Source organism: Ascaphus truei, chromosome 13 (genome assembly GCF_040206685.1).
Source record: "Ascaphus truei isolate aAscTru1 chromosome 13, aAscTru1.hap1, whole genome shotgun sequence".
Lineage (NCBI taxonomy): Eukaryota > Metazoa > Chordata > Amphibia > Anura > Ascaphidae > Ascaphus > Ascaphus truei.
The window spans coordinates 13,839,854-13,857,935 of NC_134495.1; the positions used below are offsets into that span (position 1 = coordinate 13,839,854).

An 18,082-nucleotide genomic window follows, 5' to 3' on the forward strand; every position below is an offset into this window, starting at 1 on the left:
TAACGTAGCAATAATGGAGTGTGTTTGTGTAAAGAAAGCAGGCGCCATTGTGCTGGTGCATTCTCAGCACTACTGGGTCACATTGTTATTAGTACCAAGCTTTGCCTCGCTGCTGACCGTTGTGGAAGTAAAGATGTAGCCTGTGTTATTGCACCAGTTGGCGTGTTCGAGGGGGAAATAGCACGCTAGCCACGCCCCATTCTTGCGCACGGCCGCGTCTCCCGCTGTTTGACACACTGCAATGCGGGTGAAATAACGTCGGCTACATCTGCATCATGTCCCTTACGCCAGAGGTGCTCAACTCCAACCCTGAAGACCCCCCAATGGGTCAGGTTTTGAGGATATCCTAGCTTCAGCTCGACAGCCACCTGTGCTGAATCAGAGAGCCACTTGTGCTGAAGCTGGGATATTCTGAAAACCCAACCTGTTTGGGGGGAGGGAGAGGAGAGGGGGGGTCTTGAGGACTGGAGTTGAGCACCACTGCCTTAAACGATACGATTGGTGCGATACACACACACACACACACACACACACACACACACACACACACACACACACACACACACACACACACACACACAGCACTCTAAAAAACATTTCAGCATTTGTGCACGAGTTCCACTTAGCAACGCCTACAGAAGATGTAATAAAACGGAAGTACGGCCGCACATCCTACGCAGCTTGCAAGGTTTGTTTCGCAATTCAAGACATGTTTAATGAACTTGACAGAGGTTCGGCGTTGGGCCGAAATGTAGGGTGAATAAATATTAACCACTATTTTGGAGTGCTACACTCTTCGCTTCATTTCCAATACCCAGGTATGTCAGATGTACGACACACACACACATCGTATCTCTACAGATGCATAGACTACACACTCTGTATAATAATAATAAAAGCACTGTTAGGCCCGTACATTGCTGGATACAATATAATTATATTGCATTGCTGTGAAGCTTGAACAGAGCTGGATACAATATTACAATAAAGTATTTCTCTTCAGTCCCACCCATCTCTTCCTCTCTAGTGGGTGAATACAGTACGTCTGTCTCTATTTATTCCTATTCCTCACAGTTCATGGATTGTCAGGGACTGTTAACTGTAGTGAACTGACAAATTCCTCACCGTCATCCTTTAGTGACACAAGAGCCGCAGGCAGCAACAGATATGTCTGTTACCCACATTCACTCAATTTCTTTCCCTACCCGAACAGATGAAGGCTGAAGCCGTCACGCAGAGTATCCGTCTGCAGCTTTATTTAGCCGGACTAAGAGCGTAGCCCAAGGACAAGAACAGGCAGATTTGGGGGCTCAGACTTATTTAGGGTGTATAAAAAAAAAATGAATGCAATAAAAGAGAGTGGGATCATTTTCCAAAGAGTGACAGGTCTATTTAGGGGGTCATGCAGCAGAGCTAAAGGGTTAATAAGATCTCGGGCTCTCAGTGGGGTGGACCATGGAGGAATGGAGCAGATGCCCGGGGTAAAGGTGCACGATGAGGGGGGGGGGGGGGAGTTACCCCAAGGTCACAGGATGCCCTCCGCTAGTATCAAGTCCTCCTGGTAGCGAGGCAACTCTCGTGTACTGTGCCGGGTGATTGGCATGAACAAGAGCCAGCTCTACACAATGGGGTTTCACTACTTCTCCCGGACGTGATCCTTTGTGCTGTGGTTTAATTTAACAAGATCCGCTTGCGCTGTGTCCGGATCCCTGTGTCAAGCAGAGCAGCGTCCCACATAGAGCTTCAAGCTGCCATCGCTGGTAGCAAAGGGGTTAAATAATGCGGAGACTCAATTTTAAAGACTTTCTTTGTGTTAACGTACCTATTTAATAAGGAAGTATTTTGTTTAATCGTATAGTGTTGCCTTTCTTTGTTATGTTGTAGCACTGTAGCTCCCTCTGAAAAGGAAAAGCTTCATATCTTGTAATGGTAGATCTATGTAAATCCCATCTTTGATTGGTTTTGGTGACTGAATGCAGGTTGGGGTTTACAGACTTGCAAGGACTTCAAAAACCACATACACAAGGGCTCGTCTAGCACACGGATCAGTACTACTTGCAAACACATCTAGGTCCAAGGTTTCAGCTGAACATTCCTCTCACTGTTGCTTGCAGTGCTTGACCACTAGAGGGCACTTATGACACACGGAGACGTCCGGGCTGATGTGCCTGATAGGGTTTGTGCCTGTGCTCTCAGCCGGTAACAAGCCATGCTTGGGCACAGGTGGTGCTGTTTGCTTACAAATAAATCAAGTTAGGTTCTTCCCTGAGTCTTCAGCAGACATGATGTCAGGAGGAGGATCACGTAAACACAGCAGAACAACCAGATTCACTTCTTCAAATCGCAGGTTACCATTTACATCAGATGCGATTGAAAGGGACGATCCCTCCTAGGGCCAAAGGTGAGCTAATTCCGATAACACGTTTAGGGGGCCTCATCTGGGTAATTAATACAGAAGTATTTTGAATTTCGTTGTTAAAGTGAGACTTGGGAGGGGTTCGATTTCCTCTGGCTGCTCCCTTTTGTATGATGTCATTGTGTTATCATCATTAAGCGCTTGTACAGTTAGAGTCGCCCCTCTCCTTATCTTTATTGGTTCTCTGATAAGGGCAGGGTGGGGGTAAAGAGGGGGGGGGGGGGAGAGTGAAAGTGAGATCATGTTCCAATCTGTGTGGCGACAATGCAGACTGAGGGACAAAAACATTTCCCCATTAAAATAGGATTTTTTTTTTTTTTGCGAATTGTTTTATTTTATTGTTATATAGGGTTGAAGGAGGGGATCTCCGGAGCTGAACCCCGTTATTTTCAGTTCCGGTGACCCCCTGCTTCCGGAGATACTTACCTCAGAAGCAGGTGCAGGTAGCTGCTCTGCTTGGCTATTAGGGTTCACGATATGTCCGCTGTTCAAAGATTTTCCATCCGGCAGACCAATAGGAAGCCGTGATGTCATCGGTGAGGCTTCCGATTGGCCCACGTCACGCGGGTACTTTAAAAACAGCCAGCTCGGCCGAAGCGGTTACCGGCACCAACTTCGGAGGTAAGTATCTCCGGCAGCAGGGGGACCCCTAGTTAAAATTAATGGGGAGCAGCTCCCGAGACCCCCTGCTTCAATGCTATATTTAGAAGACAAAAAATTATTCACCAAAAAATTTGCCGGCATAAATTACGCCTTTCAGAGAGGCCCATAAGAAATTCAACTGGCTGTTTATGTAGGACGGCACCTCTGATATATAAATCTTCTTATACAGCATTGAGAAGGTATGCAGCTTCATACAAATCATTTACAGGTGCAATTCATTCATGCCCTGCAGAGATTACAATCTAATTTTTGGTCTCAAGGACATGGGGAGATTGGTCACTTGCCCAAAGTAACACGAACGCTAGCATTGTATTTTAAACAGAGCTTTCCCACTTCAAAAGTTACAGAGTGCCAGCGCTACTACCGCCGACTCCTTTCAAGAGACACGGGGGGACGGGGGCGGGGGGGGGGGGGTGGACTCAGCAGTCACACTTTATACTTCAGTGTTTGTCCAAGAATATAAATCTCTTGTAGCATTTCACAAATAAAATGTAACCAAGATAGCAAATGGAAAAGGGAAATTGTTCAATTATTATCTGGATATACCAAAAAGGTTTTAACGGGCTTGTTATGTCACTTCGGCAATGTGTTGCTTCGGAACAACGTGGTAATGCTTCCCCTGCTGAACCCGGGAGTAGAACATTCCACAGCGTTTCCCTCATTGCTTGGATGTCCTCATGCGGCAGTTCAACAGTCCTGCTGCTTTCAATATGACCTAAAACAGGCCTCAGAACTCGTACCTCTGCCAAGATTTCCCAACAGGGACGACAATTCACATTTGTATGTTTTCCAGAACACAATCTCCATGACCTGCACAGCTCGGGGGCGGCCCGGCAGGGGAGACTGGAAATCACCCTAATATTTACCTGTGCCTGCAAATTAAACACACCTGCGTACCGGCTCAGTTGCAAGAAAATGAACAACACGGTAGTTTCAGCATTCAAGGGGTTAACAATACTTCAAATAGTATTGTTAACCGTGCTGACAGTAATGTCCTGCTCATTTTAAAGACACAGGGACAGCACACAAAATAGAGCAGAAAGAGGAAATCGAACCTCACACAAGTCTCACTTACAAAAATAAAAAATACGTATAGCTGTCAGGGTAACAACAAGTCATCAATTACCCAGGTGAGATCTGTTATTAAACATGTCGCTGGAAATATTTCACTTGGCTCCTAGGAGGGATTGTCCCTTTAACCCAAGAAGAGTCACCTAAGGGTGATATTGTAGCTGTGAGATGTGTAGTAAAATTGTTTTCCTGTACACCAGTAGAACCGCGTGTCACTTTTATATTAGAGACAGAGGTGACATGATTACAGTTCACTGTGACCTGGGGTGACAGATAATGACCAACATAATCTCAAGACATCAGACAGAAGGGCACAGTGCCCTACCGTAGTTCCAAATTCAGCAAAAGATGCATTGAAGATACCAAGAGGGTGTGAATGAAAATTACAGGAGGCAAGGATTACTCAGACGGAAAAAAAACAGGTTCAATTGCATGAAGTCAGGCGGTGAAGTTGGAAGGCGTTAACTCCGTGCAAACAATCCTTTCTTCACTAAAAGGCTAGTTGATACAAGGAACTTTCTATGAGCCGAGGTGATGAGACGCGGAACCAGAAATGCAACTCAATGAATGAGAGAGGCCTCACGTAGGTGGCCATGGATCAAACCGATGGATGATCTGCTACAGTATGTACCTAAAGACAGTACAAAGATCCAATCACTGTGTTGAACGTGGAACTTTGTAAATTTAACATGTTGTGATATCATTTTCTTACATAATCTTTAAATACCGGACATAGCACTTCTTCAAAGTGTCACACGTATCAAAGTGGCTTGAGAAGACTTGGCGCAAGCGGGAAATATTTGTTGGTCAAATAAAGAGCGTTAAAGCTAATCAGAGGGCCCATTCATTTACTGTATGATCAGCACCGCAAAGTCTGGCGAACAATACATCTAGTAACAATAAAAAAAACACACAGCGTCTTGCCCATTACGCCTCTGCAGCGAGGAAAGGTATTGCAGTACAGAGCGAGTTCGCTTTGCAGCGGTTCAAATGTGTGCTGCTCAATATTGCCGCCTGTACAGCCGGAGCCTGCGCGCTCAGCTTTCAAAGCAAACGGGGGCCACTGGATTCAAGAGGATGAAAGCGTAAAATCAAAACAAAGAACTCTGAATGTTCTCAATGTGTTTCTATAAACAATACCAGTCTGTGTGTCTTTTACTGCGTGCCCGCCGGCTGCCGGGGCTGTGCCTGAGGCCAAAACTCTCATGTGACCTCAGTTGCCAGCCAGTATTTCCGTTCTACTGTAAAATCAGAGTGAAAGTCAGCCCTTTGTTGGCTTTCCAGGCTAAAGCAAGTCTCCTGCACCTGTTCCTGCAACACTGAACTGTAACCTACTAGTGAGCAGCAGCAAGCAGCATGGAGGCGCCCTGCAAACTGCCATGATGTCATGCGGACAGCTTACTCCGGCCAATCAATTCCCTATGTAGCTTATCACCACTACAGGTTATGGTAGGAACAGAACATCATACAAGAGGCGGTTGAACGAGTTTTAGAGTAAACAGAAGGTAAATACAGATGGGGAGGGATTGAGGAAACACACACACACACCTCTCTCACTAGAGAAGATGAGCACAAGATAATGCTTCCAATGGCGTCAAAGTTTTTTTTTTAGGCCTCCAGAGAAGAGGGCGATAGTGCCTGGCATCCTCAGGCTTGGTTGAAGCGGCTCGTCGACAGATCTGTGACATCAGCACTGAGCGCCTCAAGAGAACAGACGGAGGGATCCCCCCCACCCTCCTGTGGAAGGAGCCATCATGCAGACACGACCAGGCTGAATCTTTCATTTCATGCACGCTGCCAAACATTGAAATTGAGAGCGTACATTTTTTTTCTCTTCTTTGGAGACCTAATAAAACGTTCTCATGCCATTGGAAGCGATCTTTTGCGCTCATGTTTTCCAGATTCCTTTTCTAAGTGACCCCAGGACCACTAACAGATGAGCAGCAGCGCGTTCCCTGGCACCAGCCCTGCCTCCTAATTTTCCAACTACTTAGAACATTGGATTTGTGGCATTACTAATGAATGGACTTAATAATGTTACCAGAAACAAATGTAGTTATTAAGTGAATGAGAGATTCAGTCTTGCACGCCTGAATATTATATCATAAGCAATATACTTGCGTTTAAAAGGTACCGGTGCTCTGTGGTTCAGGGAAAAAAACCTGTCTGTTGTGATTTCAAGTATATGGAAGTAAGTAGAAGATCTAGGGCACTACGGATTTGTAGAAAATAAATGCATTCTTTCAGTGGCACACACAACGTTTCGAACTGGCCAGTCGCTTGATAAAGAACTCTGTGGAGTTCGAAACCTTGTGTGTGCCACTGAAAGAATAAATGTATTTTCTACAAATCCATAGTGCCCTGGATCTTCTACTCACAACCTTATTATTAAGCCATACTTATTATACTAGTATCTCCCTTTCTCTGATTAGTGCGATTTTGTATAGGGGGTCCGCACGGTTGTAACGAGTGGGAGGAGTTAGGGGCAGAGTTACATTTGCATCTTGGCGTTCATCTATGTACTGTATTAAGAAATATGCGGCTTGTGTTACTTTTCTTACAGGTTTTCTCCGTCCCCCTTGAAGGTGGCGTGCGTGGTTTTCTGGTGCAGAATAGTGCAGCAGTATGTGCCATCAGCGAAATGCACAAATTCATACTCGGTATAATTATGTGAATTGCTCCATATGTATTCCCAGGAAACACATGTTTTAGATGCACACACGGCAGCGCAGACTTCTTAATACATACACCCCATTTATCTTTTTAGTATGTATTGTATTTGTTTTGGTCCTTGTCCTTTAAACCCACATTGTGCTGCGCTGCCGAATATGTTAGTGCCATATATAAGAGAACAATATTACTCTCCATAAGAGAGAGAGTGTGTGAAGACAAGTGCAATTTGTTTTATGCTGAAGTTCTTCACACTTCCTGGTTTGCACAGCCGGCTACTCTGAGCTTGAATTGATCGACTGGCTCATCAGAATAAAGGAAATGTGTCAAACACATAATACTCCCAAAGGGCCTGGAAAAGCAAGGCCTTAAATTTGGGGAGTGCAACAGGAATGAGCCAGCACTGGCAGTGAGGTGTATCAAGGTTACCAAAGAAAACCAATGTGTTTAAAATCAGCATATTGATGAAGGGGACTGCTACCCATTGCCACTTTTATAAGTACACAGGAAACAGCCTCAGGCGAGGAGACAGCTACTTATGCAGCCAACATAACAAACAAGTTCTTCAAAGTGCAGGTCTCCTCACAGACAGATACAAAGTGCAGGCCTCCTCTAAGGCTAAGTCCCCGCTGGCGCTGAGCGCACATTCACGTCTCAGACAGGTCTGCAACTCTGCCTTTTCCCGTGATCTCTTAGCATAATACAGTGCTTCCACTGCAGCCAGGGATTCTGGGAAATGACATGCAAATGAGCATTGTAAAAAATACTCATACTGTAATGTCAAGCACTGAGTGCATCCAAGTGAAATTTGCTATCTTCTAGTTCGAACTGGTCCCATTGAACCATCCCAACAACTCACTGGGCTAAGCCAAGAGTTCGCCTCTTTCATGTACGTTTGTTACACCAATAAACCTGTGTATTTTAACGTTAACCACTCAATATGTTGATGAACATTTAGGGCCAGTCTGAACTTACAACCCTTTCACTACCGGACGGTTCTACCAACTTAGCCGGCACTAGCCATCAAGTGATCGCTTCCTGGTTTGCGAACAGCACTGATCATAAACGCTGGCTTGAAAACAAGCAAAAGGACATGGCGGCATACAGCATACGTCACGAGGGACCCCAGGTTGTCACCCTTTATGCCAAATACTTCAATAGGGCCCTGAAGGAGTTAACTTAAGATTGGCCTAATCAGACAGCTACAATGACATATACAGTGATACAATAATATCCCTGTTAAGAAACTTGCCTCTAATCCAGTAATAATTGCACACCAACAATCAACCAGCTCCATCTGCCTAATCATAGCTCTGTGAAAGAGTGTCGTCATGTGAGACACAGGAAGAGGATTCCTAAGCTCACAATTGGAGCTGACCCAGGAAGGACAGACCAGAGAGTTCCCTAGTCCACATCTGGGCTGACCTAGGGAACAAACAGATGTCTTGAGCTGCAAAGAGACTGCAGGCTGACAGCAAGACAAAGGGGACATGATTTCTAAACCTGGATCCCGGTATTGCTATAGCACACAAGGGTGCGGACCCAGGAGAGCAGAGAGGCCTTCCCCTACAGCTACAAGATACAGATAAGACTTTCTTATGGGACTGTTATATATCAGTGTACATATATATATATATATATATATATATATATATATATATATATATATATATATATATATATATATATATTTGGGCTGGTAATTAGCTTAGCAAACCACCCAGTTAGAGAGGGCTGGACTAAATGTGTAGATATCCTCCAAAGCGGAGTAGGTTTTTCTTTGGCTTATTTTGAAAGTTTTGCTGTGTTAAAGTTACAGGCGCAATAAAGCCTAATTTTAGTTTCACTTTAAACGGTCTCCATTGCGTACCTCTGCACACGTCTCTTACAGCCCCCTATTCTCAACGATTTGGCTAACGATGATAATTTATTACCAACAACAACACAGGGGAAAGTGTCGCAGGATGCGGAGGACTAGTCAAAAGATTGTAAAAATCATACAAAATAACCAGTTACCATGGAAATATCAAACTTCAATTCACAATAAGTGCTTTGATTGATTTTGTTATAAAGACACCACTATGTACAGTAACCATATCATAACCAATTAGATTGTAAGCTCTTCGGAGCAGGGACTCCTTTTCCTAAATGTTACTTTTATGACTGAAGCACTTCTTCCCATGAGCTGTTATTTGTATTACTTGTTCTTTATATGATTGTCACTTGTATTACGACTGTGAAGCGCTGTGTGCATTAAATGGCCCCATATAAATAAAGACATAGATACATACTGCTATGAACATACTTCGGTGCTACACAGAACTTCACATTTAAGAGTGTGTTACAGGTAAACAACAATTTGCATGGGTAACCAAGCAGATAAAATGCACCCTAAGCAAACTGCGAAACATAGAAATTTGATGCAGGATAATGGGCCACGTTGTTTATATCTGCTGTAAAACCTCAGAGCCGATTTGATCCTAGACGTTCTTTTATAATTAGGATAGCATTGTACATAACCCAAGCATTTTTACATTCCCTTCTGTATCTGCCACCTCTGCTGGGAGGCGGTCCCGTGAATCCACCGCCCTTTCCGTTAAGTACTTTCTCCCATTTCCCCGGAGCCGGCAACCCTCCAGCTTCAGAGTATGACCCCTTGTTCTAACGCAGATATACGCAAAACAAGCAGCGTTTCCTTAAAAACAGATCATATCTTTCTAAACGCTCTGGCAACTTGTACACATCCAGAGACTCCGTTTCTAAACTGCTGCTTAACCTTCAGTCTTCACTGCCGTGCCAAGCCTAATTTCTACACCACTCCGACCTTCCAATACCTGGGTTGCTCTCCTCCTAGCTCTCTCCCTGCATCTCATTATGCCCGGTTTGCCGTTTCCTCACTCCTTTGCAAACTTTCCTGTTCTCTCCAACTTCCCCACTCCCCTCCTAGCCACATTTCTTCATCACTCCTCCCCTCCATCTATGCCTGTGCCCATACACTGCACCAATAATTTACACACCTCTTTCCCAACAACTTCTACACCCCTCAATAGGCAACACCCCCATAAATGCTCTATTCACCTCCCCCCTCTCTCTACTCCTCCTTGCTGCTGGTAATATCTCTCCTAATCCTGGACCCAGCCTTATACACACCTGCTCTCGCCCACGCCTCCTTTCCGATTGTCTGAATTTGCTGCGCTTATTGTAGTATTATAATTCCCTGTACTGTATTGTCTTTATGAAGCGCTGAGTACACAGTCGGCACTATATAAATACATATCAGAGGGGTATGACAGAATGTTTTCACTTTTTGCCAGTTCACTGGCACACTGGGAAATTGTATTAACCGAGGGGTTCTCCACTCCAGTCCTCACGAATCCCAACAGGTCAGGTTTCCAGGATATCCCAGCTTCAGCACAGGTGGCTCAATCAGTCCCTGCTTCAGCACAGGTGGCTCAATCAGTTTCTCATTCGTTGAGCCTCCTGTGCTGAAGCAGGGATAGCCTTAAAACCAGACCTGTTGGGAGGTCTTGAGAACCCCTGTATTAATCACTTCCCCGAAATGAAGACATTCTCAGTGTGTTTTGCTTGCTCTAAAATATGCCGAAAAGAAAAGTACTTGGGGCCTATTCAAACGATTGAGTGTAATTAAATCCCCTACTCTGAATTGCAATCCTTTTAGCTGCAAGTTTAATAGCAATGCAACCAGTGACCACAAGTAACCTTCCCAGGGAGCTCTGTGCAATAACATTCGTTGGCAGCAAAACTACTGTTGATGTATTTTCCTTCTAAGGAAAGTGTGATAATGAAATCCATTCATATTTACTTTGGGTTGTTAGCCGGGAGAACAACATCTGTAATGTTTAATCCTTTCACCCCCTCAACTATAAAGCAATACGGCACTTCAAGAACACATACTGTAGCGGTCCATATCCAAGGTCCAAAGCACAGCTCTGTCTTAAAGGGGCAATACAAGCAACATGCTACATGTGTGATTTGTTAAATAAATCAGTTCCGTAGTATTAGAAAATACTTATTACTACCTTTCTAAAAAGAAATAATTCAACTCTTAATGCATTTTTAATGAGTTCTAACTTACTGAGAATCCTTTGCTTTCTATAGCACACTTTGAAGCTACAGTTCAAGCTGGTGTGTGTGTGTGTGTGTGTGTGTGTGTGTGTGTGTGTGTGTGTGTGTGTGTGTGTGTGTGTGTGTGTGTGTGTGTGTGTGTGTGTGTGTGTGTGTGTGTGTGTGTGTGTGTATATATATTCCCATTCAATATGTGCATCAATACAATCTTCACACAAGATTAGCTAAGCTGCAGATCGATCCGTTCTCCTGTATTCAATCGCTTTGCTCTGGGTTATTTAATTCAGTTCTTGCACAGCATTGTGGGCAATGTAGACCAGCATTATTATGTGACTGGGCAGTTACTAGATAGAATTGGTGCACTGCTAGAGAATGGGCAGTTTGAGCTGCAATCTTTACAACACATTGCGTCACCTTAGTAATATAAGGATGGTAGCTGTCGAGTTGCAATGACTGAAAGATTGATTTGAAACGGAAAAGCCATTTAGTCAACCCTGGGAAGCAGGATTTTGCTGATTGATCACGGGAGAACTAATCGATCGACAGCTTAGGTAATTAGTTATCGATAAATGTAATCCAAGGCTGCATATATTTAAAAAATAATAATATATATTTTATATATATATATATATATATATATATATATATATATACAGTATATATATATATATATTTGTATTTAATATCCAACATCCAAAATGGATGATATTTGGGGGTTTCACAAGTAAACTATTATTATATACTCTCATACGCTCCTCATTTATCAGCGAGGCTGCCTGAGACCTATCTATAAAATGCATACTTTTCTCCCTAATAAAATTCCATGCCACCCATACTGGGCTTGTTTGGGGACAGCTGAATAATTCTGACTTCAAAGTTAGTGCAGTACATAAAGATCAAAGATGCGGGATATGAAGGAGACGAGCCGTGATATCTGCCAGCAGCAGCCTAGGTAGCTCACCACTCTCTGCATATTTTAAGGCATGTCTTCTTGCCCTTTCCAAAATCTGTTTTTATTTGATTCACACTATCTGATGCTTTGTTCGGAAGATATGCGCTTGAAACATTACGTGTCCGGGAAGTTAAAATGGAGCGTTCCCCAGAGCCCAAGTCTAAAGGTTACCATAGCAACATCAGATTAACATCAGCAATTAAGAAAATCCGAATATTTAACACTGGTAAAACATTTTTTTTCCAAATATACAGAAGTGCAGGACATGTTCGGGGGGTGTGGGGGGGGGGGGCAAGTTACTAACATTATAGAGGTTACACACATCTCTCTCTATATCTATATTTATATATACACAATACATACACACACCTCTCTCTATATTTATATATATACACATATACATACACACACCTCTCTATCTATATTTATAAATACATATACACACACACACACACACACACACACACACCTCTTTATATCTATATACATATAAACACACACACACACCTCTCTATACACATACATACACACACCTCTTTATATCTATATACATATACACACACACACACACACCTCTCTCTATACACATACATATATACACACACACACCTCTTTATATCTATATACATATATACACACACACCTCTTTATATCTATATACATATATACACACACACACACACCTCTCTCTATACACATACACACACACACACACACACACAAACACACACACACACACACACACACACACCTCTTTATATCTTTATACATATACACACACACACACCACCCCCTTCCCCCCCCTAGGGGATCGCTGCTTTAACATGGTTGATGAGAATAGGGATTGCTGTGTGTTTCAGGTGGGGGGGACGGTTGTGGTGTTTACTAGATTGAAATGATTTGGGGTGTTTGTGAAAGTCGCCTCCCTGCTTAAACTTCACCTGAGCTGAAAATGTTCAGTCCATCTTTGAACACCCTTAAAAATAAGCAAATTTAAAATGGTGTTTTTAAGTCGTGCGCTGGGGAAACGGATGCTTTTTTTCTCATGCAACGCACTTCCACACTGAAATCCTTCACCTATCTGCTGCCTGTTAGCCAACACTGTGGCAATAAAGATGTTAAAGTGGCCACGGAGAATGGGTAATGAAAACAGAGCCCCCCGTGATGGGGAAAAACCCATTTGTTTGCCGCGGCCTGGGATTAGACGATATGGGATTTGGCTCTTGAGCCCCCTGTCTCTGGGCTGCGGGATCCCCCCCGTCTCTGGGCTGCGGGATCCACCCCCCCTGTCTCTGGGCTGCGGGTTCCCCCCCCCCCCCCGTCTCTGGGCTGTGGGTTCCCCCACCCCCCTGTCTCTGGGCTGTGGGATCCCCCCCCCCCCCGTCTCTGGGCTGCGGGATCCACCCCCCCTGTCTATGGGCTGCGGCTTCCCCCCCCCCCTGTCTCTGGGCTGCGAGATCCCTCCCCCTGTCTCTGGGCTGCGGGATCCCCCCCCCCTGTCTCTGGGCTGTGGGATCCCCCCCCTGTCTCTGGGCGGCGGGATCCCCCCCGTCTCTGGGCTGCGGGATCCCCCTTGTCTCTGGGCTGTGGGATGCCCCCCCCCCCTGTCTCTGGGCTGCGGGATCCACCCCCCCTGTCTCTGGGCTGCGGGATCCCTCCCCCTGTCTCTGGGCTGCGGGATCATCCCCCCCGTCTCTGGGCTGCGGGATCATCCCCCCCGTCTCTGGGCTGCGGGATCCCCCCCGTCTCTGGGCTGCGGGATCCCCCCCGTCTCTGGGCTGCGGGATCCCCTCCGTCTCTGGGCTGCGGGATCCCCCCCGTCTCTGGGCTGCGGGATCCCCCCCGTCTCTGGGCTGCGGGATCCCCCCCGTCTCTGGGCTGTGGGATGCCCCCCCCCCTGTCTCTGGGCTGCGGGATCCACCCCCCCTGTCTCTGGGCTGCGGGTTCCCCCCCCCCCCCCCCCTGTCTCTGGGCTGCGGGTTCCCCCACCCCCGTCTCTGGGCTGCGGCTTCCCCCCCCCTGTCTCTGGGCTGCGGGATCCCCCACCCCCGTCTCTGGGCTGCGGCTTCCCCCCCCCTGTCTCTGGGCTGCGGGATCCCCCCCCCTGTCTCTGGGCTGCGGGTTCCCCCCCTCTGTCTCTGGGCTGTGGGATTCCCCTGTGAATTGACCAGCAGCTGTGAATTTGATGCAGTCACAGATTATTGCCGCATAGAAGGGACGGCCATCTGTGCCCCCTTCACAGCGCGCTGCTCCTCTCCCTGACACACGGCACACTCCCCTCCCCTCATTTATGGGGCCTGATATAAATAATTATGTATCTTGACAGGGCTGGGGAACAATGTGCAAGCTAACATTACACAAGCATTCCACAGTAGGCTGAATGGGCTGTTAGCCTATAAAATATAGTGTGTGTGTGTGTGTGTGTGTGTATGTGTGTGTATGTGTGGGGGGTGTATGTGTGTGTGGTGGTGTGTGCGTGGGGAGTGTGCGTATGTGTGTGGGGTGTGTGTGTAGGGGGTGCGAGTAAGAGTGTGTGAGTAGGGGGGTGCGTGTAGTGCGGTAGAGCTGGGCGAATTTTTGGGGCGGCTCAGCCGGTTCCTTTGGTCCGCGGATTGCAGCGGATCAATCTCAAAAGGACTATTGGCGTTATGCGAATTTGTTATTATTGCCAATACCCTCCGCGGATTCCCAAGAATCTGCCAACGGATTGCTGAATCCGCGGAGTGGACTCTACAAATCCAGCCATGGATTGTATCTAATGGCGTTTTTTGAGGGATTAAAACCGACCAAATACGTCCGCAAATTTAACCCCCGCGAAACGGATTTTAGGGGGAAAATGAGATAAACGGATTTGGGCAGATTCGCCATCTCCAGCGTGTGTGTGGGTGGTGTCAAATATTTTACCAGGAAATAATACATTGACAGTTACCTTTTGATTTCAAGTGTATTTATACACATATACATACATACATATATATATATATATATACACACATATACACACACACACACACACCTATCTATATAAATAAATAATCAAAAACGAATAGACGATACCGTTCTGTGGCTAACGAAATGCTTTTGTGTGTGCGAGCTTTCGAGATACACTGATGTCTTCTTCCGGCGATGTTACAATGGATAAAGCAGGCAAAGGGTTTTACTTAAACAGTGCATCCTGGAATGTATCTGTGACTGAAGCCTATCCCACATGTTGTTATTTGTTGTTTCTCATGGACAAACCATTTTGTTCTCCTGCCGTACGCTGTAGCCACGTGTCTGTGATCAGCCTTTGAACACATACAAGAGTAATGTGTATCTTCCTCTGTTTGTGTTATTAAATAAAAGTGTCTGTGAGTTTACTTGTCAATCCCCGTCTCCGGTGTTGTGACGATGTTAAACCCTGGACGTGAACTGGAGGTTTTCGAGCCTTACCTGATTGGATGTCTTCAGTGGGAATTTCTTCTTGACGCGCTCTTTTCCTCGCTCAGTCTCTCGTTCTGAGCTCCCCGCGTCACGGATATGTCCGTTCTCGTTCGGCTCTGCAGAAATGTAGTTCCTGGGTTTCTTTGACGGTTGCCTCTCCCATTTCTCTTTTCGTTCTGGGGGCTTTAATGACAGATCCTTCTGTGGGAGGAGAAGAGAAACACATTGAATGAGGTGTTTGTTTACATCGATAAAGGGGAAAGAAAAAATATTGCAGAAATGATCTGCAAAGTGGAGGCCAAGAACAACTCCGGCGTTGTATTCATTCGGATGATCTTTAGCAGAGTTTGGGGAATAAACACAAGAGTTAAAAAAAAAGAATAAAGCAGAACGAGCCCGTCATTAATCACCGTGCTTGCTGTTTAGCGCCCTTTTCCAATACTTGTTGAACACAATGAGAAATGCTCATGGGAACTGTGTGATGCATTACCCTTTAAACTGAACGTAGCTTAATTGAAATAACTTAAACCAGACACAAACATAAGGTGGTGGTAAGGCCGTAACACCATTTATTAAACCGTCATAACAATACATAACTCAAACCATTACGTCTATTCTCAGCCAGAGAAACCCACTTCGTACATAATGGCTCCGCCTCCCAACTAGGAATCTAAATTACCATCATAACCAAGCCAACAATGTAACCATTCCCGACACCATGCTCCGAAATAACCCACCAGCAATAACCAAACTTTTTGCTGCAACAAACCTATATACAGGTATCTCTATCTCATAGGGGGAGGGAGGGAGGAGGGGGAAAGGAGGGGGAAAGGAGGGGGAAAGGAGGGGGAAAGGAGGAGGGGGAAAGGGGGAGGGTGGAGGGGGAAAGGGGGAGGGAGAGGGGGAGAGAGGAGGGGGAAAGGGGGAGGGGGGAGGGAGAGGGGGAGAGAGGAGGGGGAAGGTGGAGGGGGAGGGAGAATTGGGGAGGAGGGGGAAGGGAGGAGGAAAGAGGGGGAAGGGGGAGGGGAAGGAGAAGGGGGAAGGCGGAGGAGAGGGAAGGGGGAGGTGGAGTAGAGGGAAGGGAGAGGGGGAGCAGAGGGAAGGGGAGGCAAGGTAAGGGGGGAAGGAGGGAATGATGGAGGGGAGGAGGGATGGGGAGGAGGAGGAGGGATGGGGAGGAGGAGGAGGGATGCGGAGGAGGGAGGAGGAGGGAGGGGAGTGGGAGGAGGGAGGGGAGGAGGGAGGGGGGGAGGGAGGGAAGGGGGAGGGGGAGAAAGAGGGGGGAGGGGGAGAGAGAGGGGGAAGGGGGAGAGGGAGGAGGGGGAAGAAGAGAGGGAAGGGGGAGGAAGAGGGGTAAGGGGGAGGAGTGATAAGGGGGGTAAGGGGGAGGAAGGGGGAGGAGTGGTAAGGGGGGTAAGGGGGAGGCGTGGTAAGGGGGGGAAAGGAGAGGAGGGGTAAGGGGGGTTAAGAGGGGTAAGGGGGAGGAAGGGGGGTAAGGGGGGGTAAGGGGGAGGAATGGGGGTAAGGGGGTTGGAAGGGGGGGAAGGGGTGAGGGGGGTGATGGAAGGGGGAAGGAGAGGGAAGGCAGAGGGAAGGGGGAGGTGGAGCAGAGGGAAGGGGGAGGTGGAGCAGAGGGAAGGTAAGGGGGGAGGAGGGAATGGGGGAGGGAGGAGAGGGAAGGGAGAGGGAGGAGAGGGGGAGCAGAGAAAAGGGGAAGGAGGGAATGAGGGAGGGAATGAGGGAGGGGGAAGGAGGGAATGAGGGAGGGGGAAGGAGGGAATGAGGGAGAGGGAGGGGGAGGGGGAGGGAGGGGGAGGAGGGAGAGGTTAGGAATCTTGATCCAATCTTCTTCACAGGTGATTCGGGAATTAGGTTTCTCTGACTGGGAGGCGAGAGGTTTAAAAAAAAAAAAATAACAATGGCTCTGCATATTAATAGCAGGTAGGGAAGGGAATCTTGATCAACTCTTCACACATACCATACCTCTGTCCTTTATTTCCATCTCCATATTCCCACCCAAACTTGACTTCTCCCTGGCTACTAGTCCTCAGCCAATGATTTGACCCTTAGCCCATCGACACACCTTCAACCAAACACCTGTTTTATATCTACCTGGTAACAACCTAAACCTTTCACCAGCTTCCCATTAACCAATCACATTTCGACCATTTGACCGAGATGAAATCGGGGGGGGGGGGGGGGGGGGGGGGAGAGGGGGGTGATTCCCAGTCCCATGTCGCCCTAGGGATAACTGCCTCTGGGACTCATCTCACCAACAGTCAAGAGGCTCTATGACAAAATATATAGGAAAAAAGTGTGTAATAGGCAGGTACCCCCTAACCTGATGTTCGCTGCCAAAGGGGACTGCAATGAATTGCTTTACAATACCTTTTATTAACATCATAAATTATATTTCAGTCCAAGGAACTTTGAAGTTCAGGGGAAGAAAAGAAAAATCTAATAAGGAGCAATTAAGGTAGGGAAAAAAAACTACAATGCTGTCATTAAACGAGATGGCTATTCCATTACAGCAATTCTCCGGAGCATCTTGCTCTTATTATAAACTAGCACAGAGCACCTAATCTGACACATATCAGGTCATTTTGTTACAAAAACCCAGGCTTTTTAACTTCTTTTTTTCACTCGTCCTTCTATTGGGATTCATTAATTGGCAAATGGAAAAAAAAAGAGACTTCTAATTGGATTTTCCAGAAGAGATCAGTAATAAATAAAAAGAAAAAAGTGTGAGCAAACTGTCGTCTACTCAAGACCAGGAGGTAATGAGTGATACAGGCACCCGG

At 46.4% G+C, this 18,082-nt stretch overlaps 1 protein-coding gene across 9 annotated transcripts in view; it reads right to left on the reverse strand.

Moving 5' to 3' along the window:
* FBRSL1 (fibrosin like 1) overlaps positions 1 to 18,082 on the reverse strand; it is a 425,112-nt gene that overhangs the window by 246,207 nt on the left and 160,823 nt on the right. For all 9 annotated transcript variants that reach the window (XM_075568613.1, XM_075568607.1, XM_075568608.1 and 6 more), the window contains exon 3: positions 15,291 to 15,482. In XM_075568613.1, the coding sequence (XP_075424728.1) occupies positions 15,291 to 15,482 (192 nt within the window). The remainder of the gene's footprint in view (positions 1 to 15,290; positions 15,483 to 18,082) is intronic.